The sequence below is a fragment of the Chlamydomonas reinhardtii genome, chromosome 12, assembly GCF_000002595.2.
Source record: "Chlamydomonas reinhardtii strain CC-503 cw92 mt+ chromosome 12, whole genome shotgun sequence".
Classification (NCBI taxonomy): Eukaryota; Viridiplantae; Chlorophyta; class Chlorophyceae; order Chlamydomonadales; family Chlamydomonadaceae; genus Chlamydomonas; species Chlamydomonas reinhardtii.
In genome coordinates, this window is record NC_057015.1 from 5131868 (window position 1) to 5159805 (window position 27938).

At 65.6% G+C, this 27938-nt stretch overlaps 4 protein-coding genes across 5 annotated transcripts; 1 reads left to right on the forward strand and 3 right to left on the reverse strand.

Moving 5' to 3' along the window:
- The first annotated feature begins 278 nt into the window (after positions 1–278).
- On the forward strand, positions 279–18260 carry CHLRE_12g527100v5 (uncharacterized protein). Of its 2 annotated transcripts, none has more exons than XM_043068508.1 (22): positions 279–1010; positions 1428–1626; positions 1837–2977; positions 3310–3471; positions 3740–4049; positions 4287–4397; positions 4637–4835; positions 4942–5180; positions 5409–5631; positions 5886–6186; positions 6405–6652; positions 6843–8354; positions 8530–8870; positions 9176–9508; positions 9744–10502; positions 11280–11511; positions 11766–11924; positions 12239–12491; positions 12748–15252; positions 15428–15618; positions 15799–15993; positions 16270–18260. In XM_043068508.1, exons 1-22 carry the CDS (start codon positions 643–645, stop codon positions 16975–16977), a joined length of 10689 nt encoding a protein of 3562 aa, XP_042918604.1. In that variant the 5' UTR covers positions 279–642; the 3' UTR covers positions 16978–18260. The 2 variants fall into 2 exon arrangements, with proteins under 2 accessions (XP_042918604.1, XP_042918603.1); XM_043068509.1 differs by having other exon boundaries at positions 8536–8870.
- A 120-nt stretch (positions 18261–18380) lies between these two features.
- On the reverse strand, positions 18381–21648 carry CHLRE_12g527150v5 (uncharacterized protein). The gene is made up of 6 exons (XM_001696826.2): positions 20988–21648; positions 20650–20775; positions 20301–20438; positions 19990–20075; positions 19561–19677; positions 18381–19337 (listed from the first exon to the last, which is right to left on the reverse strand). The coding sequence occupies exons 1-6, from the start codon at positions 21259–21261 to the stop codon at positions 19230–19232; spliced, it is 849 nt and encodes a 282-aa protein (XP_001696878.2). The 5' UTR covers positions 21262–21648; the 3' UTR covers positions 18381–19229.
- Positions 21649–21772: 124 nt separating this feature from the next.
- On the reverse strand, positions 21773–24868 carry CHLRE_12g527200v5 (uncharacterized protein). The gene is made up of 6 exons (XM_001696825.2): positions 24731–24868; positions 24279–24463; positions 24035–24115; positions 23808–23931; positions 23584–23633; positions 21773–23372 (listed from the first exon to the last, which is right to left on the reverse strand). Exons 1-6 carry the CDS (start codon positions 24848–24850, stop codon positions 23204–23206), a joined length of 729 nt encoding a protein of 242 aa, XP_001696877.2. The 5' UTR covers positions 24851–24868; the 3' UTR covers positions 21773–23203.
- A 53-nt stretch (positions 24869–24921) lies between these two features.
- CHLRE_12g527250v5 (uncharacterized protein) lies at positions 24922–27891 on the reverse strand. The gene is made up of 6 exons (XM_001696824.2): positions 27658–27891; positions 27325–27503; positions 27025–27105; positions 26672–26795; positions 26495–26544; positions 24922–26265 (listed from the first exon to the last, which is right to left on the reverse strand). Exons 1-6 carry the CDS (start codon positions 27766–27768, stop codon positions 26115–26117), a joined length of 696 nt encoding a protein of 231 aa, XP_001696876.1. The 5' UTR covers positions 27769–27891; the 3' UTR covers positions 24922–26114.
- Between the last annotated feature and the right edge of the window lie 47 nt (positions 27892–27938).

Sequence of the window (27938 nt, forward strand, 5' to 3'; positions counted from 1 at the left end):
CCCTTACCGCACGCCCAGACACGCCAGGGCACGCCCAGGCACGCCCTAGGTCACTCTCGTCTGACGAGCCCGCCGTCCGCAGAGCCGTCCAGATCCTTGCGAGTGACCGGCGCCCCGCCAATCACCGCAATCCATAAGTGCAGAGATTCCTACGGCTATGCCGATTGTTGCGCCCGTCCTGGTCTGAATGCCTCTCACACTGCTGAGCAGTTGGCAGATGGAGAATCGGCTATTCCGCAGGCTGTACGAGGTAGCAATATATACAAGCGCACTCAATAGTTAGAACCCAACAAGTCAACTGGGCTAAAGCCCCAGGACGATAACCGGCTCGCTTCAAGGCCTAGTCCCGCCACGTACACTAGTTGCCTTGCAGGCTCATAAGCTTGTTGATAGTGCACATAATACATCAATACTGATCCTAGCTCATTTTTGCCGGGTAGAGCATTGTCTCGGCGTGGCCCTGTGTGTACGCATGCCTCGTAGCTCCTCGCTAGTATAACTTAGTGTTTTCATAGTAGTCACTTGTATTATATCGGTGCGCTTGTAACTGAAGCAGCACGCCTGGCAGCGGAAGACATTTGCGAATGGGTTTGCCAAGGGCGTGATAGCCCTTATACGGGCTGAAGAACAGTTGGAGAGGCCATGGGATGCCAACCGAGGAACAGGCGATTAAGCAGGCTGCAAGGCGTGCGCGCGAGGCTCCTGGAGTGTGGCCTCATCGTCGCCCTGTCGGTGGCAGTCTGGGGCGTGGGCCAAGCACAGCTAATTCTTAATGGTCCATATGGTGAACTGGATATCCCAGAGCAACTGGCAAAGCCACCGTTTTGGCGTCAGGCACTTGCCCCTTGCGGGCTGGCCAGCAACGATACAGGCGTTCGTCCGAATCGCTGCGCCAACAACGTAGACTTTTGCTTTCCGGATCCATACCAGCCCACGTTCCAGGTTTGCACGCCGTGCTACAAGGCGTGCCTGGAGTGCACCCGGTTTGATTCCCCTCCCCGCAATTGCAGGTGCGTGACGTGTACTTCTCAACGCATGGCTAATGCGGTGACCGACGTGTGGCTCGGGAAGCGTGGGTCTCTGAATCAAGGAGGGGCAGGCAGCGTTGGGGTTTAAGGCCGTGCTGAGTGCGGGACCCGGAGGCTGGTTTGCAGCGGGGTGTTGCACATGGGGACGCGGGTGGGACACCTCTGGAGACCCCCACCCGCGGCACGCATGCTAGCCCCCGCGCCCGCGTGGCTGCTGTTCTGCCCAGGAGCCCTGCTGAGATGTTTTCTGCATTACATGCTTTGCATTGCCAACAGCTAACCGACACCGCACCCGTCTACAAACCAGCCCGCTCGCCAGACCCTCCCCACAACACTCCCACCTCTTGCGACAAAACCAACCGTTCCTCCGCTTCTCACATCCTCCCCGGTCACGCGCAGTGGCATTACGAACCACGAGTGCAGCGCCTGCGGCTGCTCCCGCACGCTCAACACCTGCACCTCCTCCCGCGCCTGCCGCACCGGCTCCTACTGCGACCGCTACGTGGGCAAGTGCGTGTCCTGCTACGAGTGCCTGGACGACGGCGACGTGCGGGAGGGCTCCTGCCGCCAGATCTGCGGGCACTCGCCCCGACCCGTGGTGCGTGGCGTGACGCAAGGGGAACTGGAGGGTAGGGGGCTGCTGAGCATGGGCAGCGGGGCAAAGCGGGAGCCCAGGCGCGGCCCAGCGGGCATGGCGTGGCGGCACAGCACGTGCAGGTTGCCTGTCCTGCCACCCGAAACAGGACGCGTCTTGACTCTGTCCAAGCACACCTGCCTTCCTGCCCTCCTGCACCTGTGCTCCCCTCAGCTGCCGGGTGTGTTCGGGCTGCCCTACGACCCGGACGACGAGGCCGCCAGCGAGTGGGTCATCGACGCGGCGGTGGAGGTGGCGGCGCTGTTCAAGTCCACACTGGGCACCGCGCCCGCCGTGGGCTGGTTCGACCTAGGCACGGTGCTGGGCGGCGTGGGCTTTGACTTCCTGCCGCCGGAGCAGCTGCGCTTCGCGGTGCTTCAGGTGACGCGCGCCAACGCCACCTACAGCGGCTACGTCGCCGCCAAGTCGCCGCGCGCGCCGCCGCCCAACGCGCCGCCGGACCCGCCGCCGGCGCCGCCCTCGCCGCCGCGGTCCGGTAACACCAGCGTCAATGCCACCGTGAACGGCACCTCGGGCGGTGTCAACGGCACCTCGGGCGGCGGCCTGAACGCCACCGGTGCCGTGTCGCGCCACCGCGCCGAGCTGCGCCGGCGCTTCCTGCAGTCCACGACCGGCGGCAACGCCACGGCCACCACCACCTCCCTGCCCAGCTTCCCGCCCACCATGGATGCCAACCCCTCCACCGCGCCCGTGTACCCGGAGGACCTGGTGCGCGTGTTCCTGCTGCAGCGGCGCGACCACTACGACGCCTTCTGCCCGCCCGACGCCCAGATCTTCTCCACAGGCCTGTCCTACCCGGGCTGCGCCTGCATGGCCATCCCGCCCGAGTACCAGTCCGACACCTCGCTGGTGACCGGCTCCACAAAGCAGTGGATCGACTACCTGGCGTTGCTGGGCGGCGCCAACGCCACCACGGCGCAGGCGGCGTGCCCGCAGGGCTTCCGCTGCTCCTCCGCCAACTTCCAGCATATGCGCCACCTCATGAGCCGCGCCTACATCCCGCTCACCATGGGCATCTGCGTGCCGTGCCTGGTGGGCGAGTACTGCCCCGAGGGCACCGTGGAGAAGACGCAGGACCTGGTGGAGGTGTGCAACCGCCGCAGCGCCCTGCTGGACAGCGCGGAGGACAGCAGCAGCAACAGCAGTAGCAGCAGCAGTAGCAGCGGGAGCGGCAGTAGCAACAGCAACAAGGACTGCGGCAACACGCGGCTGTGCCCGGCGGGCAGCTACTGCCCCGCGCCGTCTGTGAAGCAGAACTGCACAGTGGGCGACTTCTGCACGGAGGGCTCCACGGGTGGGTGCCAGGTGCAGGGGCGAGGGCGAGGGCAAGGGCGAGGGCAGGAGCCAGGAGGGGGCCACTGGGCGGTCAGTCGGTGCTGGATTTGCCAGGGGTTGCAGCGGCGGTTGGTGGAGGGTTTAAACGGGGGGGGCGGGGGCTGAGGAGGGAGTAGGGTGGGGCGTACAGGGGCTGGTGGATGCAGGCGGGGCGACTGGCCGTCTTGCGCGCATTGGGGAAGCTTGAATGCGGCAAGCTGCAGGCTGGGCTAGAGGGCGGCCCTCATCCATATCCACATTCTACTGCTGCTCAAACTTCGCGCCTTGCCTGCACCCTCCCTCCGAACACAGAGCCGGTGACGTGCACGTTCGACACCATCCTGAACCAGCTGCCCTTCGCCACCGTGAAGCCTCAGCCCACCTACGTGCTGTCCACCGTGACCCAGGGCTCTCCGCTCAGCGGCAACTACTGCCCGGAGGGGAGCGAGGACCCGTTTAACTACTGCCCTGGGGGTGAGTGGGGACTGAGCGGCAGGCGGGGGAGGGCAAGGGAGCGAGGCGTGAGGACGTGGGGACCCTGGGGGTGGGGTGGGGTTCAAGGACGCAGGGGCACTGGGGGCGGGATGGGGTGTGGGCGTCAAGTACGGAAGGAAGGTCAGGGGCGGGCAAGAAGCCAACATGATTGGAACTATCTATGTAAGAGGGATTGGAGGTGGTGCGTGTGGCACACAGGGGCCCGTCCGACCACTCAACTGACCGCTTCCCGCCCTCCCAACCGCAGGCTACTACTGCCCTTCCCCCGGCGTGAAGACGCTGTGCCCCGTCGGCTACTTCTGCCCCGACAAGTCCGTGGAGCCGGTTCGCTGCGGCTTCCTGCTGTCCTGCAACGACGCGGGTATCAGCAAGCCGCAGGTGGCCTGGTGGGGCTTCATCGTGTTCGTGGTGCTGATGCTGATGCTGCCGGTGGCGGGCATCCTGTACAACCTGTACGAGGAGAAGGCCATGCGCCGCACCGCGCACGACGACAAGCTGCTGGAGGCGCTGGCGGCCATGGGCTTTGGCGGCGGCGGCATTGAGGAGGACAGCGACAGGTGCGGGCGGGAGGGGAGGGCAGGCGGGGCAGAGGCGACGCGGCTGCAGCGGCGGGGCAGTGGCGGCGGGTGACGTGAGGGGACTGGGCGTCGGGTAGCAGAGTTCGGTGGCAGATTGGGCCGCACGCAGTACGTGGCGCGGAGAGGCTGTGCCAGGCGCCTGACACGACACGGCATGGCACGACATGACACGGCATGGCACGACACTGCCCCACCTGGCGTGGCTCCTGCCTGCAGTGATGATGACGACGCTGACTACTGGGCCGCGGAGTGGCTGGGCTGGAAGGGCGGCGAGGGCGGCAAGAAGGGCGGCCGCTCGGGCTGGCGCCGCTTCAAGGGCTGGTTCAGGTAAGTGCCGGTGCCGGTGCGGGGCGGAGGGCGGCTGGTGGCGGGGGAGGTGGCCCGGGGCGAGAGGGCTGAGGCGTGAGGGAGGGCGGGAGAGCGGAAAGAAGACAAGGCCGTGCGAGCTGAATGGTGAGGAAGGGTAGCAAATGGCGTTGCGGCGTCTCTGTGGGCTGCACAGGCTGCTTGGGGAGCACCACCTGACTGCAGGCACACGTCTCCCCGCCTTCGCTGTCCTTGCGCAGACGCCGCGTGCTGCGCCGCAGCGACGGCGGCGCCCCCGACCGCGAGATGAGCACCATGGCGGGTGCCCGCAGCGGCAAGAGCGAGGCGGCTGCGGCGCTCAAGGAGAAGAACATGGCAGATGACGAGATGCTGCAGCAGCTGGGCAACGACCGCCTGCCGCCCGGCTTTGACAAGATCAGCCCCTACCTCACCATTCAGGTAGGAGGGAGGGAGGGAGCGGGGGCCACACGGGATTCAGGTGCGGGTTTTACATCGGCATGACCAACCTTCATGACCTCGACTCTGCGCCCCGCCCGCACCACAGTTTGAGAACTTGTGCCTCAAGCTCAAGGGCGGGCGCCGCATCCTGGACCACGTGTCGGGCGACTTCCCGCACAGCCACCTGCACGCCATCATGGGCCCCTCCGGCTCCGGCAAGTCGTCCTTCATCACGGCGCTGATCGGCAAGGCCGGCGGCGGCGTCATCACCGGCAACGTGACAGTGTGGAAGTGCGACAGCCAGGAGGTCGAGCTGGGCGCACCCTGCGTGTTCGAGGAAATCAGGTGCGCGTGTGGACAAGGAGGGTTGGAAAGCGGTGACGCAGGCGCAGGCGCATGTGCATGTGATGCTGACTGCACCAGCCGCGGCAAAGGCTGCGCTGGGACGCAGCGGGCCTGACGGCACCACCTGACCGACCGCCCGCCATCCGCCACAGCCGCTGAGTCGGGCATGCGCACGCCCTGCGTCCCACTGACCGACCTGGCTGCGCCCTGCCTGCCTGGCCGGCGCAGGTACCTGACGGGCTTTGTGCCTCAGGACGATGTGGTGCACGAGACCATGACGGTGCGCGAGAACCTGTTCTACAGCGCCGCGCTCAGGCTGCCGCGCGGCACGCCCCGCGCGGCGCGCGAGACGGCGGTGCGCGGCGCGCTGAGCATGCTGGGCATGGCGCACGTGCAGCATGACATCGTGGGCAACGTGGGGCGCAAGGGCCTGTCGGGCGGCCAGCGCAAGGTGCGAGCAGCCGGGGGTATGGGGCTTGACATGGCGGGCATTGCCTCGCTGTCCCAGCGCTGGCAGACTGCTACCGTAGCTGTGGGGGCCAGGCGTTGGCAGGCAGCGTTCCTGCAGCCAAAATCGTAGCATTTCGCCCTGTATCATGTCCGCAACCATGGGTCTGCGCACCGCAACTCTCGAGAGCTCCTGGCCCCCTCCCAACTTTCTCTTTCTAACGCCCTGGCCCCATGGCCCACGCCCTGGCCCCTCAGCGCCTGAACATCGGCCTGGAGCTGGTGGCCAAGCCCAGCCTGCTGATGCTGGACGAGCCCACCAGCGGCCTGGACGCCGCGGTGTCGCACGACGTGGTGCTGGCGCTCAAGCACATGGCGGAGGCGGGCATGAACGTCATGGTGGTCATCCACCAGCCCCGCTACTCCATCTTTGAGATGTTCGACTCGGTGCTGCTGCTGGGCGTGGGCGGCCGCACCGTGTTCCTGGGCCCGGTCAACCTGGCCGAGGCCTACTTCAACTTCCTGGGCTTCAGGCCGCCGCCCAATGAGAACAGGGCGGGTGAGGCGGGGGGCGGTGTGTAGGATTGTGTGTAGGGGCGTGGGCACCGCAGGCCGCAGGGAGCGGGTGGCAAGAAGCGGTTCACCGTATGGTGAGGCGCAAACAGCTTGCACAAGCTCAGGGGCCCCTGGGATGAAGTGCCGCCATATGGCCCGTGTGCCACCTCCCACCCCTTGCATTCCCACCCCGCCCTAATGTGCGCACTCGCCCGCGCGCAGACTTCTACCTGGACGTGATCAGCGGCGCCGTGTGGCGCGACAACGACGAGGACTTTGTGCCCAACGAGCTGTTCACGGTGTGGCAGGAGGTGGGCCGCATGTGGCTGATCGAGAAGCTGACCAACCCCGACTTCGGCGAGGAGGAAGAGGAGGACCTGCGGGCGCGCGGCGGCGTCGGCAGCGCCAGCGGCAGCATCACCGGCAGCGGCAGCTGGGACGACGAGGACGGGAGCGAGGGCAGCTACGGGGTAGGCGCACGGGTGAAGAGGGTGTGTGGCGGCGCGGGCGGCTTGGGTGTGCGGGACTGATCAGTTCACAGGTTTGGGGTGCCCAGCGGGAACAGCGCGCGTAATCTGGACTCCCTGGACTCCAGTCCGGAGCATCGTCCAAAGTGTGCCATACCTAGTCCTGACTTGCGCGCGTATCCCCATCCCACAGTACGATGACCACTACGACGACCACCACCACCACCACCATCACCACTACCAAGCGGGCCGCCACGAGGCGGGCAGTCACCGCGGGCACGGCCACTCGCGGTCGCCATCGCCGCAACCTCACCGACCGGCGGCTCCTTTCACGCACCCGTACTACCGGGAGGAGGAAGAACACATTCGCCTTGGGCATCGCCCCGACTCCAACCACGTGTCCACACGCCGCGGTGCCGGTACCCATGTTCCACCACTCAGCAGCCGCGGCCACCAGGGCCAACACTACTCCCCACGCCACAGCGACCGCACCCGCGGCCGCGGCCGCCACCGCCACCACCACCACCATGACGATCACTACCACTACCACTCTCAGCAGTCCGACAGCGCAGGCCCCAGCGGCCTGCGGCGCCGCAGCGGCGCGGACCTCTTCGCCGCCACCGTGGCCGCCGCCGTCGCGGCTTCGCACAGCAACTCGGTCAGCAGCGCCGGCGGCGCCCCCGGTGGCGGCGGCAGCGGCACCGGCCCCAGCGCCGGCTCCGGTGGCGGCGGTGGCGGCAGCGCGCCGACCAGCCCGGGCCCGCTGACGCGTGCGGCGCTGGAGCACAGCTCCATGACGCACCAGCGCAGCCGCTTTGCTCCAGACCGCAGCGGCGGCGGCAGTGCGATCCCCGGTCCCTCGCTTTCCGCGGGCGCAACCTTCTTCGGCCATCCGCTAGGCTCCGGCGGCAGCGTGGGCGCCGCGGTGTCGCCGCCGGCGGCCATGGACAGCAACGGCTTCATGCCCACCGCCCACGTCACCACCAACACGACCCACTCAACTGTGGCCGCGGCAGCCGCCGCTGCCATGACGGCGGGAAGCGCGGCGGGAAGCAGTGCCTATGGCTCGCGCCGCTCAGGCATGGGCGCCGCCCCCATTGCCGGCGAGGACGGCCTGGGCCTGGCAGCAAACGACATCTTTGCGTCCAGCGCCGCCACCGCTGGAGCCGACAGCACCCTGCTTGGCAGCGGCCACGTGGGCTCCGTCGGCGCGGCTGTGGCCACAGCCAACGGCGATAGCGGCACCGTGGCCGCCGCCGGCGGCGCTGCTGCCGCCATCGCAGCCGCGCGTGGCCTAGCCAAGGTTGAGAGCCTGCGCGCCGGCATGGGCCGCGCCTCCGCTGGCCCCGCCGGGGGCGGCGGCAGCAACGGCGGCGCGGACAGCCCGCGCGCGCTGGAGGGGCCCGAGGCGGATATCCCGGCCAGCCGGCGCTTCCTGCAGACGGTGGAGAGCCTGAAGGAGGCGGGCGTGCCGCCCACGCTCACCGCCGCCGGCAGCCGGCGTGCGCGGGAGGTGCTTCGCCGCTCGCATGGCCGCAGCGGCAAGGCGGGCGCGCACCGCGGCGAGCGCAGCATGGGTCGCAACACGAGCGGCGTGTCGGTGGACCTGGGCGCGGCGGCGGCGCGGGCCGTGGCGGCGGTGGATGCGGAGCGAGAGCGGGAGCGGGAGCGGGAGGCGCGGCGTGCGGCCGGCGGCGAGCCGACTGTGAGTGGCTGATGGCCAGCGACGGGGACATGAGGAAGGGGCTTGGGGTTTGTGGAATGGCCGGATGTGTGCATGCAGGGAGGTTTCAGGAACCCTGCTACTGATGCAACATACGCCGCGTTGTCTTGACTGCGTGCCGCCCGTCCCCCTTCCCTCCCTCCCTGACTGCGCCAAGGTGCAGGTCGTGCTGTCTCCCGCGCCGCCCGACGCGGAGCCGCCGCGCAAGTCCTGGGCGCGCGTCAACCCGTCGCGTGTGTTGGAGTCGGCGCGCGCCGAGGCCAGCCGCCGCGCCCGCGAGCGCTGGTCCACCCTGCGCGCCAACGTGCGCCGTGTGCCTCAGCTCAGCAGCTCGGCGATGCCGCTGCGCGGCGGCGACGCCAGCCGCTGGCAGCGCATCAACATCAGTGCGGTGGTTCGGCACGGCAAGGCGCACACGGGCTCCACGTCGCGGCGCAACAGCGGCGACGGCGGGCTGGTCAGCCGCAGCCACTCGGTCAGCAGCGTCATGCCGCGCAGGTGCGCCCGGGAGGCGGGGGGTGGCGGGGAGTGGGGGCTAGCCGCGTGGGGTAGTCTCCGCCCCTGCAGTGGCTGAATATCACGCACGGTATGGGGTATGGTGTGATGGGGTATGGCCGTATGGGGTGATGGGGTGATGGGGGGCTGTGAGGAGGGATGCATGCATGTAGGCACGTGACAGGGCGTGAGGTGGAGCTGCGGTCACTCTGGGACCTGCAGGCAGATTCGTCCCGCTCATTTTCTGGAATCTGGCCTCTTGCTCGTTGCTCCTATGCTCCTCAAACGCACACGGTGCTTCGCTGCAGGGCCTCGGCGCACATGGTGCGCGGCACCGGCGGCGACCGCACCACCGGCGGCAACCGCAACACGGTGCAGGGCCTCACCGGGGGCGGCGGCGCGGCGGGCGGCGGCAAGGTGTCGTTCTGGGACGTGGCCATGACGCAGCTGGAGAAGGCGCACAAGGACAAGGACCACGCCGGCCCACCGGCGGACCGCTTCCGTCACAGCACCGGCGGCGACAAGGACCACCGTCCTGGCGGCGGCGCCGCCACCACGGCGCCCGGCGAGGTGGCGGCCAAGCGCGGCGCCGGCGCTGCTGGCGGCGCGGCCGAGCCCAAGAAGCTCTCCATGATGGACATGTGCGCACGGGTTGTTGTGATGTTGTCGTTGTTGTTGTTGTTGTTCTTGATGTTTTTGGGGTGTGGGTGTACGGTATGCGGTCGGCGCCCATGCTCACTGCTACCCGCCTGTTGCCGGCCACACGCTTGCCGCAACCCGCCGCACCGCCTGTGCGCAAGTCCTGACGCCTTGCCCATTAACCACAGCCCCACCGGATTAAACTACCCACCCTGCACGCCTCATTGCGCACCGCAGTCTCAAGATGGCCCGCAACGTGGAGCAGCAGCGCCGCGCCACCGAGATCGGCAACCTGCGCTCCGCGGCCGCCGGGAACACCCGCAAGGCCCTCCTCCATCACCCGCCCGCGCCCTCACGCAAGAACCTGCTCGCCGCTGCCGACGGCGACGACGCCGAGGCAGCCGGCGGCGGCGGAGCCGCCGCCGCCGCCACCGGCGCGGGCGAGGAGGCCGGCGCTGGAGGCCCCAGCGCGGCGGCCGTTACTGCTGCTCGCAGGTCGACAGGCGGCGGAGCCGGCGTTGCTGGCGGCGGCGGCGAGAAGGACAAGCACATTGCAGACCTGAAGGCCGAGCTCGCGGCTAAGGCCAAGGCCGGCGGCAAGGCCAACATGATGGACATCCTCAAGATCGCGCGTGTCGCCGCCAAGGACAAGGGCGGCGGCGGCGCCGCGGCCGGAGGCGCGGCCGCCGGTGCTGCAGCCGGCGCAGCTGCCGGCGCCGAGGGCGAGGGCGACAAGGACGGCGACGAGCACCCCAAGCGCTCGCTGCTTGACGCCTACCGGAACAGCATGCGCATGCGGGTGGAGCGAAGCGGCGGCAGCCACGGCGGCGGCGAGAAGGACCATCGCGTCAGCGGCGGCGGCGCGGAGCGGCACCTGCTGGCCAGCGGCGGCAGCGAGGCGCTGCTGAGCGGCGCGGTGCACAGCACGGCGGCGGCGGCGCTGCTGGGCGAGGAGGTGCCCATGCTGCAGGACGACGAGGACGAGGTGGAGGAGATGTGAGTAGCGCCACGCGTGTGTGTGTGTGTGTGTGTCGGGTGTAGGTGGCGTCAAACGAACGGAGAACTGGAACAGCAGGGTGAAGAGGGCGCTCCTCAAGCTTCCTGTCCCGTCATCGCATACCGTAGTGTTACAAAGGTTTCGGGAAACTAAGTTCGTGGAGAGGCCCCGAACCTGTTTCCCGAACCTATTTAATATTTATAAATGGCCCTGGCTTCCCGAAAATAAGTATCAACAGCACGAAATTTGATTTTTCGCGGGCGCGCTCCGCGCGCCGGGGTGGGGGGTGCGGGCGTGGGGTGCAGGTGGGGGTGCAGGTGGGGGTGGGGGTGGGGGTTGCCGGTGGGGGTGTGGGTGGGGGATGCAAGCGTGGGTGCGGGCGTGGGGAGTAGGCGGGGTAAGCTGGTGGTGACTGGTGGCTCGTGGCTGGTGCTGTGTATGCACAATGGCATGAGGAGTATGCGGTTCTGGTGAACGGTACACGAGAGGCGCCCTGTCACAAGGGCCACAGACCGTGCCGCAGGCCCATTCCGGGTGCGTTCAGCGGTGCCCCGAATTATCGAATCAAGCTCGAAAATTTCCGTGGCGGGCGTCCCGAATATTTAGTTTCCCGAACATTTTCATAAATATTGTAGGCTCCCTCCCCGAAAATATTAATCCCGAAACCTTTGTAACACTACGGTAAGCCGGCGCCTCCCATTGCCTCTCTTCCAACATCGCGGCCCCCTCTCGCCTCGCCCCCTCCCCTGCGACCTCCCTCCCGCCTCCCCATACAGGGTCCACCGGCTGTATGAGAACCGGCGTGTGACGCATCTGTCCAAGGTGGTGCCGTGGCGGCCCAAGGACCTGCAGGCCATTCACGACAACTTTGACCTGCTGGATGTGGGCGGCAACAAGGAGCTCAGCTACGAGGAGTTCCTCTACTTCTTCGCCAGCCTGCGCAAGCTGCTGCCGGAGCGCCACTTTAAGAAGTTCGTGGAGGAGACGGTGGAGCAGTTCGACCTGCAGGCACGTGTGTGCATGGGAGGGCCGGAGGGCGGGATGGGGAGAAGGGGGGGGGAGGGCAGGCGGAGGGCAGGAACCTGTGATGGGGCGGGCCAGCTGTGCGGGAGGGCTGTGCTGCCTATACTTGGTGTGCAGACGCATCGGATCCGCAGCTCTATGCGCCAGCCTCTGGCAGGCGCTCACGCGCACCCGCTTCATCCCTCGCCCGTGCCTCTGCCCGCCTGTTTGCCCTGCTGCTGCTGCCGCTGCCCCCACAGGAGAACAGCGTGGTGACTCGCGATCAGTTCCTGGAGGGCATCAAGACCAAGCTCAAGGAGGCGCAGCTGCCGGCCGAGGTGCGGCGGAGGAGGCGGCGCGGCGCACACGGCTACCTGCGGGGCCAGGAGAAGGCGGAGAAGCGCCGCCGCCTCAACGTCGTGAGTACTGACTGACCTTGGCTGGGGGGTAGGGCGGTCAGATGGGCGGTTGCGTGGCTGTTTGGGGCCGGAGCCGATCAGGGTCGCCTGCAGGCTTTCGCCGCTGCCTCGCAGCAGTACCTGCTTCCACAACCCAGCCAAGTTGTGTCTGCGCCTGACGACACGCCTCGCCCATCCCATCCTCGCGCTCTACCGCTGCTTCATCCCTCCTCCTTTAAGCAAACCACTCCACCCTCCGCCGCCCCACCAACTCAATCCCCGCATTACGCAACGCCACCTCAACCCCACCTCGATACCCCGCCTCGCTCCCTCAGATCCTGCGCAGGGTGCGCAAGCTCAAGTCCGCGCCCGAGGACCACGAGGCCGCTGCCGAGCGCAAGAAGCTGCAAGACTACTGGTACGACCTTCGCGAGTACTTCCGCAAGAAGAACCTGTCCATCACCATGAAGCACCACGCCGCCAAGGCCGCCAAGGCCGCCGGCGCCGCCAACCCGCTTGTGGCGGCGCGGCTGCAGTCGGTGGCGGTGATGCAGTCCATGTACATGCCCAACCACCCGCCGGCACTGGGTGGGTGCGGGGCGCGGGGCTGGGGGCGGGGCCGGGACCGGATGCGGCCTGGGGATGATGGGGGATACGGGGTTTGCTGCATCGGTTGGGGGTCCAAGAGGTGGGCTGGGAGCAAGCGAGTTCCTGCACTGTGAGCTGTGTGGAGCTGGCCTGCATACAGCGTGCCCTGCTCCCTACTACCCATAATCATGATTGGAACTCCCACTCCCGCCAGTGTCTTGACTGTCCATACTCCTGGAACCTCCGACCCCCGCAGCCGCGCTGGGCACCATGAACCGCACCGAGGTGGTCAACATCGGCGCCCAGACGCTGCTGCTGCCCGAGCACGCCGCAGCCATGGCCGCCATGGCCGCCGCCGGCAGCGGCCGCATGGACGGCGTCGAGAACAGCCCCTTCGGCACCGCGGGCTACGCCGCCATGGCCGCTGACGTGGAGGCCACAGGCAGCATGTCGCGCGGCGGAGGTGGCGGCGGAGGCGTGATGGGTGTACCGGGCATTACGTCGGCGGCGGCCGCCGCCGCCGGCTCCTTCAGCCGGTTCGGCCCCGGCGGCCCGGCGGGCCCCATGGCGGCGGCGGCCTCTGGCGGCGTGCCGTACGGCATGATGGCCAGCCACCTGTCTGTCAGCCGCGCCGGCGGCGGCAGTGGCGCCGGCACGCCGCGCGCCGGCGGCGGCCGCCAGCGCCGCGCCAGCGGCCTGGGCCTGCCCAGCCGCATGGGCGCCGGGCCGAGCAACGCCGCCGTGGCCGCGGCCATGGCCGAGGTTGAGATGGCCGGGCTGGGCAACGGTGCGGCTTCATTGGGCGCGGCGCGCGAGCGCGAGCTGGCTCAGATGCTGGGCCTGCCGGCGCCGCGGGTCTCTGCGGGCCTGAGTGGCGCCGAGGCGGGCTACGGCAGTGCGGTGGAGCGCAGCGGCGGCAGCGCGGTCCGCCACCACAAGCGGCTGCATGCCGTGCTGACGCCCGGCGGCCGCGTGAGCACCAACATCAGCGACACCGAGCTCAACCATGTGGCCGGCGGCCGCGTCAACAAGAGCGTGACCGGCCGCGCCAGCAGCGTCACCGGCCGCGGCAGCGGCACCAGCGCCGCTGGTAGCCGTCGTGGCAGCACGACCGGCCGCGGGCCTAGCATGTCGGGTGCCACGGCGGCGGCGGTCGCAAATGCGGTGCTGGCCGGCGGCCGCATCGCCAGCATTACCGGCCGCGTGGGCAGCACCAGCACGCGCGCCACTGGCGCCCACCCCGGCGCCCGCTTGGAGGCTATGGACCCGGCACACGCCGCCAGCATCGTCGCCGCCGCCAATCGCATGGGCTCCATCACCGGCGGCGCCGGCATGCGCATGGGCAGCATCACTGCCGGCCACCCCGCTGCCGCCCTGGCCGGCATGGCCATCGGCGGCGGGCGCATGGGCTCCATCACCGCCGGCGCCATGCGTGTCGGCAGCATCACCGCCGGCGGCGGCCGCGCGCCGGGTGTGATGGTCATCGGCGGCGGCCGCATGGGCTCCATCACCGCCACAGGCCGCATGGGCTCCATCACAGGCGGCCAGCATGCCGCTATGCGCCGCCGCATCCGCGCCGCCGGCTACGGCGGCCAGGAGGAGGACGGCTTCGACACCGACGGCGAGCCTGTCGGCGTGCTGGCGGGCCGGCCGCAGGTGTTCGCGCCCGGCGGCATCTTCGCCGAGATGCCGCGCGCAGACAAGGAGTCGCTGCAGACGGTGCTGGCGCGCATGCGCGCGGAGAAGAACATCGACCCGCAGCTGCTGCAGCAGCAGCGCAAGGAGGAGGAGAAGGCGATGCTGGCGGCGGCGTCGGCGCAGGTGGGTCTGGGCGCGCTGCCGGGCGCCTCTGGCCCGCGCGCGCCGGGTGGTGGCCGGCAGCGGCGCGCCAGCTGGGTCCTCAACCCCGACCAGGTGGCTCTGGAGGGCCTGGAGGCCGGGGGCGCCAGCTCGCATGTGGGCGCGCCGCCGCTGGTGGGCACTGCCTCGGGCGTGCTGCCGCCCGGTGGCGGCAGCGCCGCCTTCTACCCGCCCCTGGGCGGCACCGGCAGTGGCGCGCTGGCCCCGCTGGGGCCCTCCGCGGCGCAGCTGCACCCCTCACTGAGCGGCGTGGGCTCGGGCATCGGCGTGGGCGCCGGATCGCTCAAGCCGCCGCCGCAGAGCTACAGCGGCGTGCCGCTGGCGCCCACCATGAGCGGCGTGGGCCCGCTCAGCCCGCTGGGCGACACCAGCAATGTGCCGCTGCTGCAGCCCCTGCGCGGCGGCCACTCCTCCGCCGCGCTAAACGACTCGCCCGTTGCGGCCGTTGGCGGCCTTGCCGGCGCGCCCGGCTCCAGCCGCCTCGCCGGCGGCACTCCCGCCGGCGCCGTGGCCGGCCTGGCGCTGCCGCCGCACATGTCACGTGGCGGCGCGGGCAGCGGCTTCGGCCCCGGCTCCATGTCCCGAGCGTCGCCGCACTCGACGCCGCGCGTCGCCGCCGGGCCCGTGCACTCGGTGCGCTTCGCCGCCACCGAGCGCAACATGAGCGGCACGCACGCAAGCGACGCGGCCATGGGCGCGCCCTACGGTTCTTTGCCCGGCGAGCCGGGCGAGGAGGGCGGCAGCTGGGGCGGCGACAGCGGCGAGGACGGCGAACACGAGCACGGCGAGGAGGGCAAGGGGCTGGAGGAGGACATGTACGCGGACGCCAAGCCCATCAACTGCTGCGTGCTGCTGTCCTACTACATCTCCTACTACAGCGCCGTGGCCTGGGAGTGGCTGGGTGAGTGATAGCGGTGGCAGCGGTGGCAGCGATGGCAGCGGCGGTGGCGGTGGCGGTGGCGGGCGTTCTGGGGCTTGGGGGCTGCTCCGCACGCATGCATGTTGGCTCGGGGTGAAGCTGACCGTGTATCTGATCCCATCCCCACCGCCTCGTCGCGCGTCTCCTCGTCGTGCAGCTCTGCGTGTGCGGCACTTCGGCGCCTCGCTGCTGGGCCATGAGCGCGGCGGTCGCGCGCTGCCGTCCGTGGGCCGCCAGATCTACATGGTGTGGCGCCGCAGCGCCACCAAGTTCCTGAACGAGCGCGCCTACGCGCTGCTGGACATCAGTCTGGTCATTATGCTGGGGCTGGTCATGGGCGCAATCCAGGTGCGTGCAGGGGTGCGGAGTGTCCGTGTCCTGGACGTGTTCTGGGGCGCGGGCTCAAAGCTCGACTCAGGCGCAGTGATGGTGCCCACGGCGGCTGGGCTGTACGCATACGCCCCTTCAGTAATCATGCACACACGCAAACATATACTCACACACCTACATCCCCGCACACACCTGCAGGGCCACACGTCGTCCATCACCAAGGTGCCCGAGACCGCCATCCTGGTCATCCTGGCCTTTGCGCTCACCTCGCTGGTGACCGGGCTGCGCACGTTTGGCCAGGAGCAGCTCATCTTCCTGACGCGCGAGGCGCAGGCGGGCCTCAGCGTCATGTCGTGGATGCTGGGCCGCATCGGCTGGGACCTCATCCTGCAGGTGTGTGTGGGAGGGGGCGGGGGGCAACACACGGCCGTGTGCATGGCAGCCGCGTGCGGCGCCAAGTGTTGTTGTCAGCGGCATGCCTGCACTGTGCTGGACAGTGATCCGGACTTGCATGGGGTGCCGCAGCGCAGTGCAGGCTGGAGCATCAGTCAGGCCTTGCCCCTTCCTGCGCTTTATAGCCGTACCCTCACCCCAATTGCAATCGCCTCCTCACAACACCCCAACTCGCAACCCCACCTCCCAACGCCGCCTCCCCCACCCACCCTCCAGGGCCTGTACCCGGCTCTGTACCTGGGCTTCTACTACGCCATGACGGTGTTCGACACGCCCTTCGAGCTCTACTACCTAGTGCTGTTCTTTGTGGCCTGGTGGGGCTTCGGCGTGGGCTACCTGTTCTCGGTGCTGCTCGAGTCCAACAACGCGCTGCTGGGTGGCCTGTGCGTCACGCTCATCTTTGGCGGCATCATCAACGGCATCAACCCCAGCGTGGCGGCCAGCGAGGGCAACGTGCTGCTGACGGGGCTGCAGTACATGTCGTACACGCGGTGGGCGGTGGAGGCGGTGTTCATCGGCACCGCCACGCCCACCTCCTCCAGCCTGGTGTTCCTCACCGCCGGCGCCATGTCGCAGCTGGGCTTCTGCGACATGCACAACCACCTGGGCTCCTTCGACGGCGGCCTGGACCCGAGCAACCTGGCCGCCGCCTTCCGGCCCGTGTTCGAGCAGCAGTACAACACCACGCTGGACAGCGGCAACAGCACCAGCACCAGCAGCAGCGACACGGGCAACAGCATGGCTGTGGCGTTCCTGTACAGGGTGTACCAGGACCCGGGCGTGGTGGACCGCCTGTGCCGCACCGCCTTCATGCAGGACATCCTGTGGCTGTGGGGCTGGGGCATGATCACGCGCCTGGCGGCGTTCTTCGTGCTGCTGTACAAGGTGGAGCGCCGCATGACCACCGCCTCCGTGTTTGGCTAGAAAAGGTGGATGCGGCTGGGTTTGCGAGGTCTGGAATCACAGGTGGAGGTGGAAGAGGTGGTGGTGATGGTTTGAAGTGCTTAGGTGGTTAGGTTGTTTTGTCATGCGTTCCTGGGAAAGAGGCATAGGCTAGGGGCTTTCGCACAGGGGCTTCGCAGGTGTGCGCCGGTGTCGCAGTACGTTTTGGAGGTAGGCTGCTGTGTAAATGGGTGTCCTCCTTAAGGTGTTCTGGCGACAACTGGCCACGTGGTACTTGTGAAGAAGGTTACAAGTAATGGCCGCCTCATTTATCTTTCGGCTCATCATCAGGTTCGTCTTCATGTAAGGCGCAGCGATAGGCGTGCGATCGTGTGCGTGCGTATGCGCGATCGTGCGCGCCATTCAGTGCGAAGCAGGTGTGCGCCGGCGTCTCGGTGCTGTCTTGATAGGCTGCTGCGATAGTAGTTCTCTCCTGACTGGGGTTACGGCGACGTCTGGCCCCGAGGTACCGGTATCTATGGCCAACGGTCATTAGCATGTCCAGCTGATTGTCTCACTCGGCTAGTGTTGCTGCGGGGTGAAGCGGTAGGCATGTGTGCGTGTTCGGGCGTGCGTGTGCATGTGCGTGCGTACGTATGCGCATGCCCGTGCGTGTGCATGAAAGTGCGAAGGAGCTGGTGGGTCTAGGACTGGAGTATGCGACAGGACCGTGCCGCCGCCCAGACGCTACGGGCCGGGCAATGCTCCCGCCTCGTCAATCCTAGATTCCGTATCATCGCGTAGCTGGCAATCGAGGTACATGTTATGGATGGCACATGGCTACAGTGCAGGTGGAATTGGGCCGGGTAGCAGTACCTGCATCCCAGAGCTCGTGGAGGGCTTTCTGTTTAGCTTTGCTGGGTGATGACGTGCGTAATCTGCTTGTGCTAGTGGCCGGGGTTGGCTGGTATCATCAAACTTGAAGCGTCCCTCGTAATTGGCGGAATCAATGCACATAAGCTTGACTGATGGGTACTTGGGCCCCAATATTAAGTATGGACTTACATGCCGAAGTTTAGCTGTAGAAGATACCATGCGTGGTCGGCATGGAGACGTGTAGCCAGGGCGCCCCTGCGTGTATATGTGTCTGTGTGGGGAAGGGGATAAGCCCCTTGGAACCAACCCCCCCCCCATACACGTTCGATAGTGAGCCTGTTGTTTGGCATGCGCTTCGACACCTGCTAGTAATCATGTGTTGACGTTGAAGTTAGCAAGGAGGTTGTGGTCCGCGGGTCCGCCTTTCCGTAATGTAAGACTGCAGAGACTTCATGACCAGGCGGTGTGCTGCAGTGCTGGCTTCCGCATGCAGTACACACATACACACACATTGCGCCACTGCCTCTGGCGCGTGTCCCTGACCCCTCACGCACGCCCACACATGCGCGCATGCCGCAGCGTTACAACATCTTCCTACTTGTCCTGAAAGTCCGACCTGCAAGCAAGCATCACAGCCTGACTCGTTCCGCCTCACACTTCCAGGAAATGTTGACTTCTTCCGGAGCGAAGTGTATGTGCCGGAGAACGCAGGTTCACCCGACGAACTATTATAGCGGCGAGAGTGGCGCGGAGTGCCGGGTGTCAAAGACACCTCTTATCCCACAGCTGCTGCTGGTTGCAGCATCAGCCGTTCTGTCTTGTCCCTCTTACTGCGGGTGCTTGTTTTGCTCAGCTTATCAGCTAGCCCGCCCATTGCCAGCAGCACAGCCTTGGGCAACACCCTCCAGTCCTACAATGTACTGCCCCGCCCATGACGTGGGCTCCTGCTCTGCCGTTGCAAATTGTTTGCCATCTGCTGGGGTTTGCTGCACCCAACGGGACTTCACCAACCTGCCTTATAACTGTCCCATCGCACGCCCATGACGTGGGCGGGCCAGACAGTACTTGCTGCGCTACCCCGGGATGTCCATTCTTGATAACTTGCTTGCACAATACCTGCTTTCATGCTTCATTTGCGCAATATTCGAACGACTCACATGGTCCCATGCTTCTCGCTATACCATGAGCAAACCGTGTTAGAATTCACTTGCGCGCACACAGCCATGGCCACTGCACGCTGCTCGTACCCAAACATATGTGTTCACTGCCAAGCTGCCATGACGCCGCAGTCACCTCGTGACAGTCTGGAACCGTTGCACCGTGACCACCTGCGTTCTGCCCCACTACTGCCTGCCTACTTGCATCCGGCCCCCTCGCCCTATCCCCTACCCACTCCTGCAGCCCCCCCCCCGACCGCCTCAGCAGCACGCCCAGCTTATGCCCCACGTTGCCACGTCTGTCGGGTGCCGCTGCAGCACCAGCGTGCCGCTGTCGCCCACCGCAAACGGCACCAGCGTGCCCTCCACCTGCAGGAGCGCGGGCGGTGCCGTGTGAACACGGTGGCCGTCAAAGCATGACCAGTGCACAGACACACTACCACAGCAACAACTTAACACGATTACCCAGACTTGGCCCCAGCTACCGGTTGGTAGCCTTGCCCACCTGCTCCGGATCCCAAACTCACGTTGCACAGGGCCATCCGCAGCCACCCGCCTGCCCCAGTGCCTCCCTGCGCCCCCCCGACCTCACCTGCACCACCTGCAGGTAGCGTTGCCCCGCCCCCGTCTTCGCCCACTCCGGCCCCTGGCACCAGTTGGGCCAGCCCATGAGCTTGTCGCCCGATTGGGTGGCGTACAGGCCCGCGCTCTGCAGGCAGCGGCCGCAAGAGCGGCACGGGGCGCAAGCCACACACATGCACAGTCCGCATCGCACACACAGCCCTGCGTGTTTCCTTCCTTTGTGCTCTCTAACTCGCACGCACGCACGCAGCCACGCACACACACACACACACACACACACACACACACACTCCTGCACCAGCACGCGTGGAAAGCCCAGGGCTGCCAGTTACCAGTGCCCCCGAACCAACCCATGGAGGGCATTGCCCACACAGCCGGTCCGGTGCGCGTGGGGCCGCCCGTCCGTGCCCCTGCGCCCGCCCCCTCCTGTCGCACTCACTGACAGCCGGTCCAGCACCACGGCCGCCTGATGGTCGTCCACTCCCGGCGGCAGGTCCGACAGCGCGTCCTCAGAGCAGGGGCAGTCTGCGGCACACATTCCGGGCCGTAACGCAGGCGGGAGTTGAGGGAGTGAAGTTTGGGAGGCGGTGTCAGAGCAGTGGCGGGTGGCTGCAGACAAGCCACATACCCCAGCACCTGGTCCCACACCCTGCTTTCTCCCAACAACCCACCATCCTCGGTTGCTTGACCTGGGTCAGGCAATGACTACGGTAAGTTACCCCGCCCCGCCCCGTCCCCAGCCGCACCCACCCATGACTCGGTCAAAGCCCAGCACCGCCTTCTCCGGGTACAGCTCGAAGTGCTCGTGCGGCAGCTGCGCCGCCACGTCCGCCGGGTCGCGCGGCTGCAGCTGCGACTCCGTCACCACACGCAACAGGTACCACTGCCCTGCGTACCCCAGGCGACGTGGCCGGCGCAGCGGCAAAGAGTTGGGTGATGGCGCAGGGCGTACGTCGGCATCCTGGGCATACCGTAACTCCACCATCCCGGCCTGGCCCAGAGTTGCAGCAGGGCCGCCCCATGTACCCAAACCACGAGCACCTACCCACCCAGTCCACCGTTCAGCCCTACTCCAGCTCGCCCTCGCCCTCGGCCTCACCCTCGTCCTCGTCCAGGGCCTCGCTAATGAACAGCTGCATCAGCCCTGAGCTGTGCCCCAGCGCCGCCCGCACCGGCCCTGGCAGCTCCTGCAGCCGGAACTGCCACAGGAACGACAAGCCGTCGCCTGCAAGTTGCGTAGTGAATTTGGCAGAGGTGTATGAAGTGTACGGGAGGTTGGCACTGAGGGGAAGAAAGCCTCGCGCTCAAGCAATCGACCGCGCCCGCGCCCGCGCCGTGTCAGCTTGTTCCCCGGTGTCGTGGGCCCGCTCCGTATCTGCATCCTCCCCCACCCCCAGGGGCTTTCCATCCTACCAGTACCGCTCATCAATGTCTCACCGTTATTCGTCGGCCACTCCTCATCGGGGAGAAGGTAGGGCAGGCCACCAATCTTAGAGTCGAACAGCTTGAGACCCCCTTCTGGGACATCGCCCTCATTTGGCTTCCAGGCTGGTCGGCGAAGGCTGCCGAGGTACGCGATTACTTCATCCAAGTTCTCATCAGATCCAGATTCAGCTAGTGCTGCGCGTGCTACTGCGAGCCATTCTTGCGAGTCGCGCGACGATAATGAGTCGGCATCTTCTTCAGAGTAATCGATGAAAGGCCTTCCCATTACGGTTTGTTAGCTTGCTCCTATCAAGGTATCTGTACAAAGGTAAAGGGACGCATCCTGAGAGACAGCGCGAAGCTGACTGTCACATGGGGTCCGCATCTCTGTCCCATCTGTCCCATCCGCCTTGCCCTCGGGAGCGGGACTGTCACAGGCGTGGTGGGCGTAAGATGGAAGATTTCAGGTCGAGTGTTAGGTGAAAGGTGTGAGGTCGAGCGCAGCAGGGGCGGGTCGGGGGTGAAGGCAGCAGCAAGGCGCAGAAATGTTGTAGGCACCGGGCGGCAGCCCTGGGCGGCCCTTTACGGTGGCCCTCCCTTGGCCCCACACTGGCCCCCAGCCTTACCAGATTCAACGTACTATACCTTATGGGGTAAGCGCGACGCTATCAGGGTAGGTAGGACGAGTCGGGGCGAACGCAGCGTTGTTGACTTCGGAAAGCCGTGCCCTGGGCTCCATTTCTTAGCCCTACCTGCGGGATTGTGATGGGATGACTCTGGGCCGGTGACACGAGCGATCCCGAGTAGAGGAGGTCGCCTGTAAGGGTGGGCTTGCCTAAGTTTCAAGAATTCGGTGTTCTGGCCGTGTCCAGGCCGCTACCACCACTCCAGTCCAGTCCACCCTACCACTGTAAATGACGGCCGCGTCTCACCGGGGCTGCCCTGTAAACGTCCATTAGTGAGCAGTGCCGCGCTAACGGGGATACCTTAAATGTTTCTGAGTATGGGCGCACTCAAGCAGAATCAGTGAAGCATACAGTGCGCTTGCATTCCATGCACAGAGCATGGAACATCGCCCAGCTATCCTCATCGCCCGGACATAGCCGGGGTCGGTTTCCACAGGCACATAGCCAAACCAGGTGCCTAGCAATCGCGATGCCACAGCAGAGCCAACCGCAGCCAGACGCAGCACAGTTCTCCACAGCCGCACTACTTGTCATGCCGCTACGCATGCCCTGCCAGCCCCACCGCGGACCGCTACCTAGACACCAGCCGGCTCCTCAGCCTGCGCGCTTGCGCCGCTTCTTGGGCGGCGCTGCGCTCTCCTCCTCCACGTGGCCTTTCCCGCCCCCTCCGCTTCCAAGATGTGCGCACGCACCCCCGCTGCTGCCGCCGCCGCCGCCGCTGCCGCCGCCGCCGCCGCCGCCAGTCTGCAGCGATGCAGGTCGCTTGTGCCCCAGCAGCATCTCCACCAGCGCGTGCCGAAAAAACACGTATTGGGTGCTCTGGGGCCTTGCATGCACTATTGCACTCGCGCCCGGCCCAACCGTTTACCGCCCCGCGTTCGAGCCAACCCGCATGAATCGCCCTCAGAAGCTGCAGTATGCAATAACAATGCGGCAGCGTTATTTAGTAAAGTACTCATTACAGTGCCCTCCACGGTTGCGACATGCCCTCACGGTATGAGGGCCATTCGTGGCTCTCGCCAACGCCGCGTTCCCACACACCGAAGCAAGTGTCCAGGCGGTCGAACAGCACAGGCGCACGCAACTTCAACAAAACAAACATGTGCGCTGGTATGTGCCAGGGTAGGTAGCGCGCGGTTCGGCCTGGTCCCGGCACCGTACCATCCGACTGCACACGCCCTTCACCGCTGAGTCCCTCCTCGGTGTGCTTCATGCGCCGGCCAGCAGTAATGGATCTGGACATGATGACATCGAAGCCTAAAGCCCGCAGCACTCTAAAGCGCTGCGTGCCGTCTCTCTCGCCCGCTCCAAACGCCTCTCAACCGGCTTGAACGCACATTGCAACTACCGCCATGCCCCAATGGGTCCATCGCGTGCCTCAATGGACAGCCACTAAGCCGCCACAAGTTGCCCCCTGCACTAGTGCAGCATGAGTGCACGAGCATCCCTGTGGATCCGCTCATCCGCCTGGTGGCACGGTATTGGCGCATTGCCACCCGCCATCAGCAGCAGCTACAGCCATCAGGCCAGCAGTCCCGCCAGCTACTGCCGGCGGCCGGCCTTGACCCCCGAGCCGAGGTTCCCGTTGCTGCCAGGGCTGATCTCTGCCGCTGCCGCGGCTGCTACCGCTGCTGAGGCCGCCTCCGCCTCGGCGTTGCTGCTGAAGGAGACGTCGCTGCTTCCGTTGAGCACATTGTGCCGCTCCATGGACCTGACAATGAGCGGCAAAACAGTGCGTGGGCATGGTCGTGAGCCTTCCCACTTCACCTATCTTACGTCGACTAGGTGTAGTGCTGCGTTATCCTGACAGTAAAAGGACTAGCTAGCAGATGACAGACCATCGTTTCCACAGCACCGCACTGCACTAGGCAACCAGCGCATTGTGCTGGTATCAGCGTCTGTCGGTGTCATTTCTTACTCACCATAGGAAGTCATTTAGCTGCTCCATAATGGCTGTGTCCAGAGACTCCACCTGCAGCAAGGGAATAAAGTCATGAACCGCTCAGACCACGCCGATACATACCCAACGACTTGAATCAGATGCGCAAACGTGACGGCCACCTGGCGCCAACCTCTCAGCCCCAACCCTAGCTAATGAAGTGTCCTATTGCCCCTCTTGGCCTCGTTGCCCCTCATCGTCCCTCACCGCGTACACTACATCTTTGACCAGCTTCTCGCGCTCCTCCGGCAGCGCGCTGAGGCAGTGCGGGTCCACCGCAACCTGCACATCCACCGTATCCTGGCCGTCCTCACTGCCGCCGAACTTGACCCTGCGGCAAGTTGAGCGGGGAAGGGGATAGAACAATTGGCGTTTCCTTGCATGCTGGGCATGGTGGGAGAACGTGTTGCTGCGTTTGCGCTCGAGTCACCCACTTGGCCAGTCCGGTGAAGGTGCGATCCTCGGCGCCGCGGGCAGTGGCCTCCCAGCCCAGGTCCAGGTTGAGGCGCTCCACGCTGCAGGTGCGAGAGAGGCGAGACCGTGTCAGGGACGACGGAGGTGGCGCGCGCGTCAGATGCAACCTAGTCACCGGGTACCGTACTGTGTGCAGCACTGGCCGGGCTGGCAAACTGCACTGCTGATAACGTGTAACTGGAATGCAGCCTTCAACAATCTCACCGCAAGGCCTTCTCGCCGCTACTGAGGTCGCCGCGGTAGGACAGCAGCGACGTGGTCTTGCAAGTGGCGCGGGGCGTGCTGTGCTTGAGCCCCACCAGCTTCTGGCCCAGCTCGTCCCACACCCAGCCCTGGCCGTCCTCACTCATGGTCTCCAGCGCAAAGTTCGAGCCGGCACCGGGGTGAGCCTGTGAAGGGGAAGGAGGCGATTCCGAGTGTGCACGTGAGGTGTTGCGCGGCGAAGGCCGCTCGAGGGCGCGTGTTGTGGGCCAGCCCTAGGCAGGCCTGGACCACCCAGATTTGCGCTGATTGGTTGTGCCAGCTCCTGCAAGCTGCCGCACGGAAGCTTGCGGTACAAAAAGCGCGCATCCTTTTCCCGACACGGACACGTTTCGTCTGGAGGCTGGCAGGCCGGTCCTCGGTAGCAGCTTCCAAGAAAGCGTTAGCTTACGTACCGCTGCACACGGCCCAAGATGGACGCGGCGCTGGTGAAGTTGACTTGGCATGGCGCTCCGAACCTCGCCTGGCCGCGCCAGGCCCTCCGACACGCGGTATTGCTGTCTTAGTGGATGCATTATCCTGATTTTGAGATATGTGCACCGCTTGTTGGAGGCTGTTCGGCCCGAAAGCTTGAAATATGAACCGGTAAGTGCAGGCGTTACAGACTGTATCGATAGCTAATACGAAGTTACAAACATAGAAGTCCGAGGCTTAATTAGAGCGAATGCGTATCGCCCCGAAATCGCCCAAAGAAATGCAACCGTCGGTTGGACATGAACCCAAAATGTTATCGGCTAATGCCTGCACGCGCGTGAACGCGTTACAAAAATACCAATTTGTCCGACGCAGAGGCGTCCTCCCTGGCGGCCCGAACCTTGGACTAGGGCGCCAAGCCTCGCGTGTCCTTCCGGTTGCCATCTGCAACCCGGCACGCCACCGACGCGTTGGCAGTCGCGCTCGCCAGCCACGACCACATTACTGGCAACAGTGCACACCAACCAAACGTATTCACGCCATGCTACTGGCATGTGTTGCAGCCGTATGTTGCCCCGCCGCTTGCATGCAGGTGCATGCCGTTGAGCACTTGAGCTCCCCGCCACAGCGCCCACAAACCGCCGTCGAACTTTCCCCTGGACCACGCCACTGACGCTAATTAGTTCCGAAATCCTCGGGCGCTACCCTCGTCTGCTCCTCACCGCTCGCTACCAAACAAAAAATCAGGTATTGACCAACAATGGAATGGACTCGTATCGCTATCACGTACGGCTATCACGGCTGGCGTAAGCAATGCCCGCAAACCCCTTCGGTCTCACCTGCTCCGTGCCTGTCCGTGCTGGCGGCTGGACCGGCACGCCGAGACCGTAGCGCCAGTAGCGGTACTACCGTATAACAACCGAATGCTGCCCTGTAGAATCAAACAAAAATGCCAACTGCACCCAGAACGTTCCGCATGGTCCCACAACAAAGCCCCGCGCAGTTCAATTCACGCAGCACGCCCTGCACGAGAAGCCCAAACAAAAAATACAACTCTCAGTGGCCCGAGGCTCCAACGCCTCGCGCGTGCCTCAACGCCGTAACCCTCTCCCCGCGCATGCGCGCATTTACTCACGACCCTCCCACAAAAGATTCACTCTCGCTGCCAGCTTGGTTCGGGTACTGCCCCTACACAATACAAAAACACAGGGCACCCAGGGGTATTCATCCATACTGTACACACGGCCGCCGGTCTGGCCGCAAAAATATGTCGCTCCCTTTCACACTCAAAATACCGCACTTGATGGCATGATCTCCACTTCACAGCTGGCCTCTTACGTGAAGCGCAAACAGGGTGTCGGAGCATTAGGCAAACGCAGGCGCCATGCCCGGCACGAACGACGGCGCTGGCGAGGCGGGGGCCGGCGCCGGTGCGGCACGGGCCGGCGCGAGCTCGGCCTTGCTGACGTGCATGCTGCTCTCCAGCTCACACAGCCGGTTGCGCTTCTCCATGTTCCTGTGAAGCAGCAGAAGAGCGAGGGGGAGGGGTAAGCAGAACGTCATGTGATAGATGGGCAGCGGGGTATCGGCTCTAGACCGGGCGGCGAGTTACCTGGGCTCCAGCCTGCCACTACAGCTCGCAGGGTCTCACGCGCATCGCGGTAAGTTGGCGCTGGCCCACGGGCTCCCGGCTCCGACAGGGATCATGCGACGTACACATGAGCAACCGTTCCACACACACTCACCACAGGAAGTCGTTGAGCTGCACCATGATGGCAGCATCCATCGACTCCACCTGCGCCCCACAGCCGGATGACAAGGTGTCAACCTACCGTGCCCATCCGCGGGAGAGCTCGTTTCTGCTTTTCAGTCCGACACTCTCACACTCTCCCCAACTGTTTGATGCATGCGCCGCGCCTCACCGCGTACACCACATCCTTGACCACCTTCTCGCGCTGCTCGGGCAGCGCGCTGAGGCAGTGCGGGTCCACCGCCACCTCCACGTCCACCACGTCCTGACCGTCCTCACTGCCACCGAACTTGATTCTGCGGGACGAAGCGCGCATAGTGGACATGCAGGGCAAACGGGACTCAGCTCCATGGCGATTGAGGCCAAAGGAGGACGCTTGACGATGCGGGAGCGAAGTGTGAGCCCCGCAGCCGCTGGCCAGAGGCCGTGGCGTCCTTAACCTACCGGAACTTTTTCATGTGTGCATGATAGCCCCCAGCGTGCAAGGCGAAGGGGCAGCTACCTTCCACCACAAACCCAACTCACGTAGCCAGGCCGGTAAAGGTGCAGCCCTCGGCGGCGCCGGCGGTAGCCTCCCAAGTCAGCTCCAGGTCAAGCTCATGCACACTGCAAGGCAAGGTGGTGGGGGGGAGATCAGGACCAGGGCGGTACCAATACACGACCACCTACTGGTACTGATGTGGCAGCAGCATCACAGGTTTTGGTGCGCGTGGGGCACAGGGGCATGGCAACATGCAGCTGTACTGCTAGAGATGTGGGTCGGCAGCCAATCCAGTTTCAACAACGTGTAATCACAGCCGCAGCCAGTTTGATCGGTTAGCTCACCGGAGCGCCTTGCGGCCGCAGGACAGGTTGCCGCGGTAGGAGATCAGCGAAGTGGTCTTGCAAGTGGCGCGGGGCGTGCGGTGCTTGAGCCCCACCAGCTTCTCACTCAGCTCGTCCCACACCCAGCCCTGGCCGTCCTCACTCATGGTCTCCAGCGCAAAGTTCGAACCGGAATGAGCCTGGGCGGAGGGAAAGGGGGGTAGGGGCGGGGAAAGGGAGGGAAGTTGGAGGAGAGTGCGTGGCCTCACAGACAACAAGTGCACAGAATCACGCATATCCAGCGTGAAATATGGTCCTGCAGAGCTGAGGATACTCAGGCGTCACGTGACTCACTGCGCGCTGCACGCTGCGAGGAGCAGGACGACGCGACATCGCAATCATGGGATTGCGCGAGGGCCGCGAGGGCACGGCCGCTTGCGCGCGCGTCAGGCGCATTGAAATCATCGTAGCTGATGTTATCGCTGAATGCCGAGTTGTCTTCGGGTTGTTGTAGGAAGCGCGAGAGCCAACAACTTCGGATTGAGCGTTTCTGTGCAATGCGCGATGAGCTGAGCGGCACAGCGTGAGTATGGACAGTAGTCTATTAATACTATGGTGGTTGCAGGGCTCGCGCG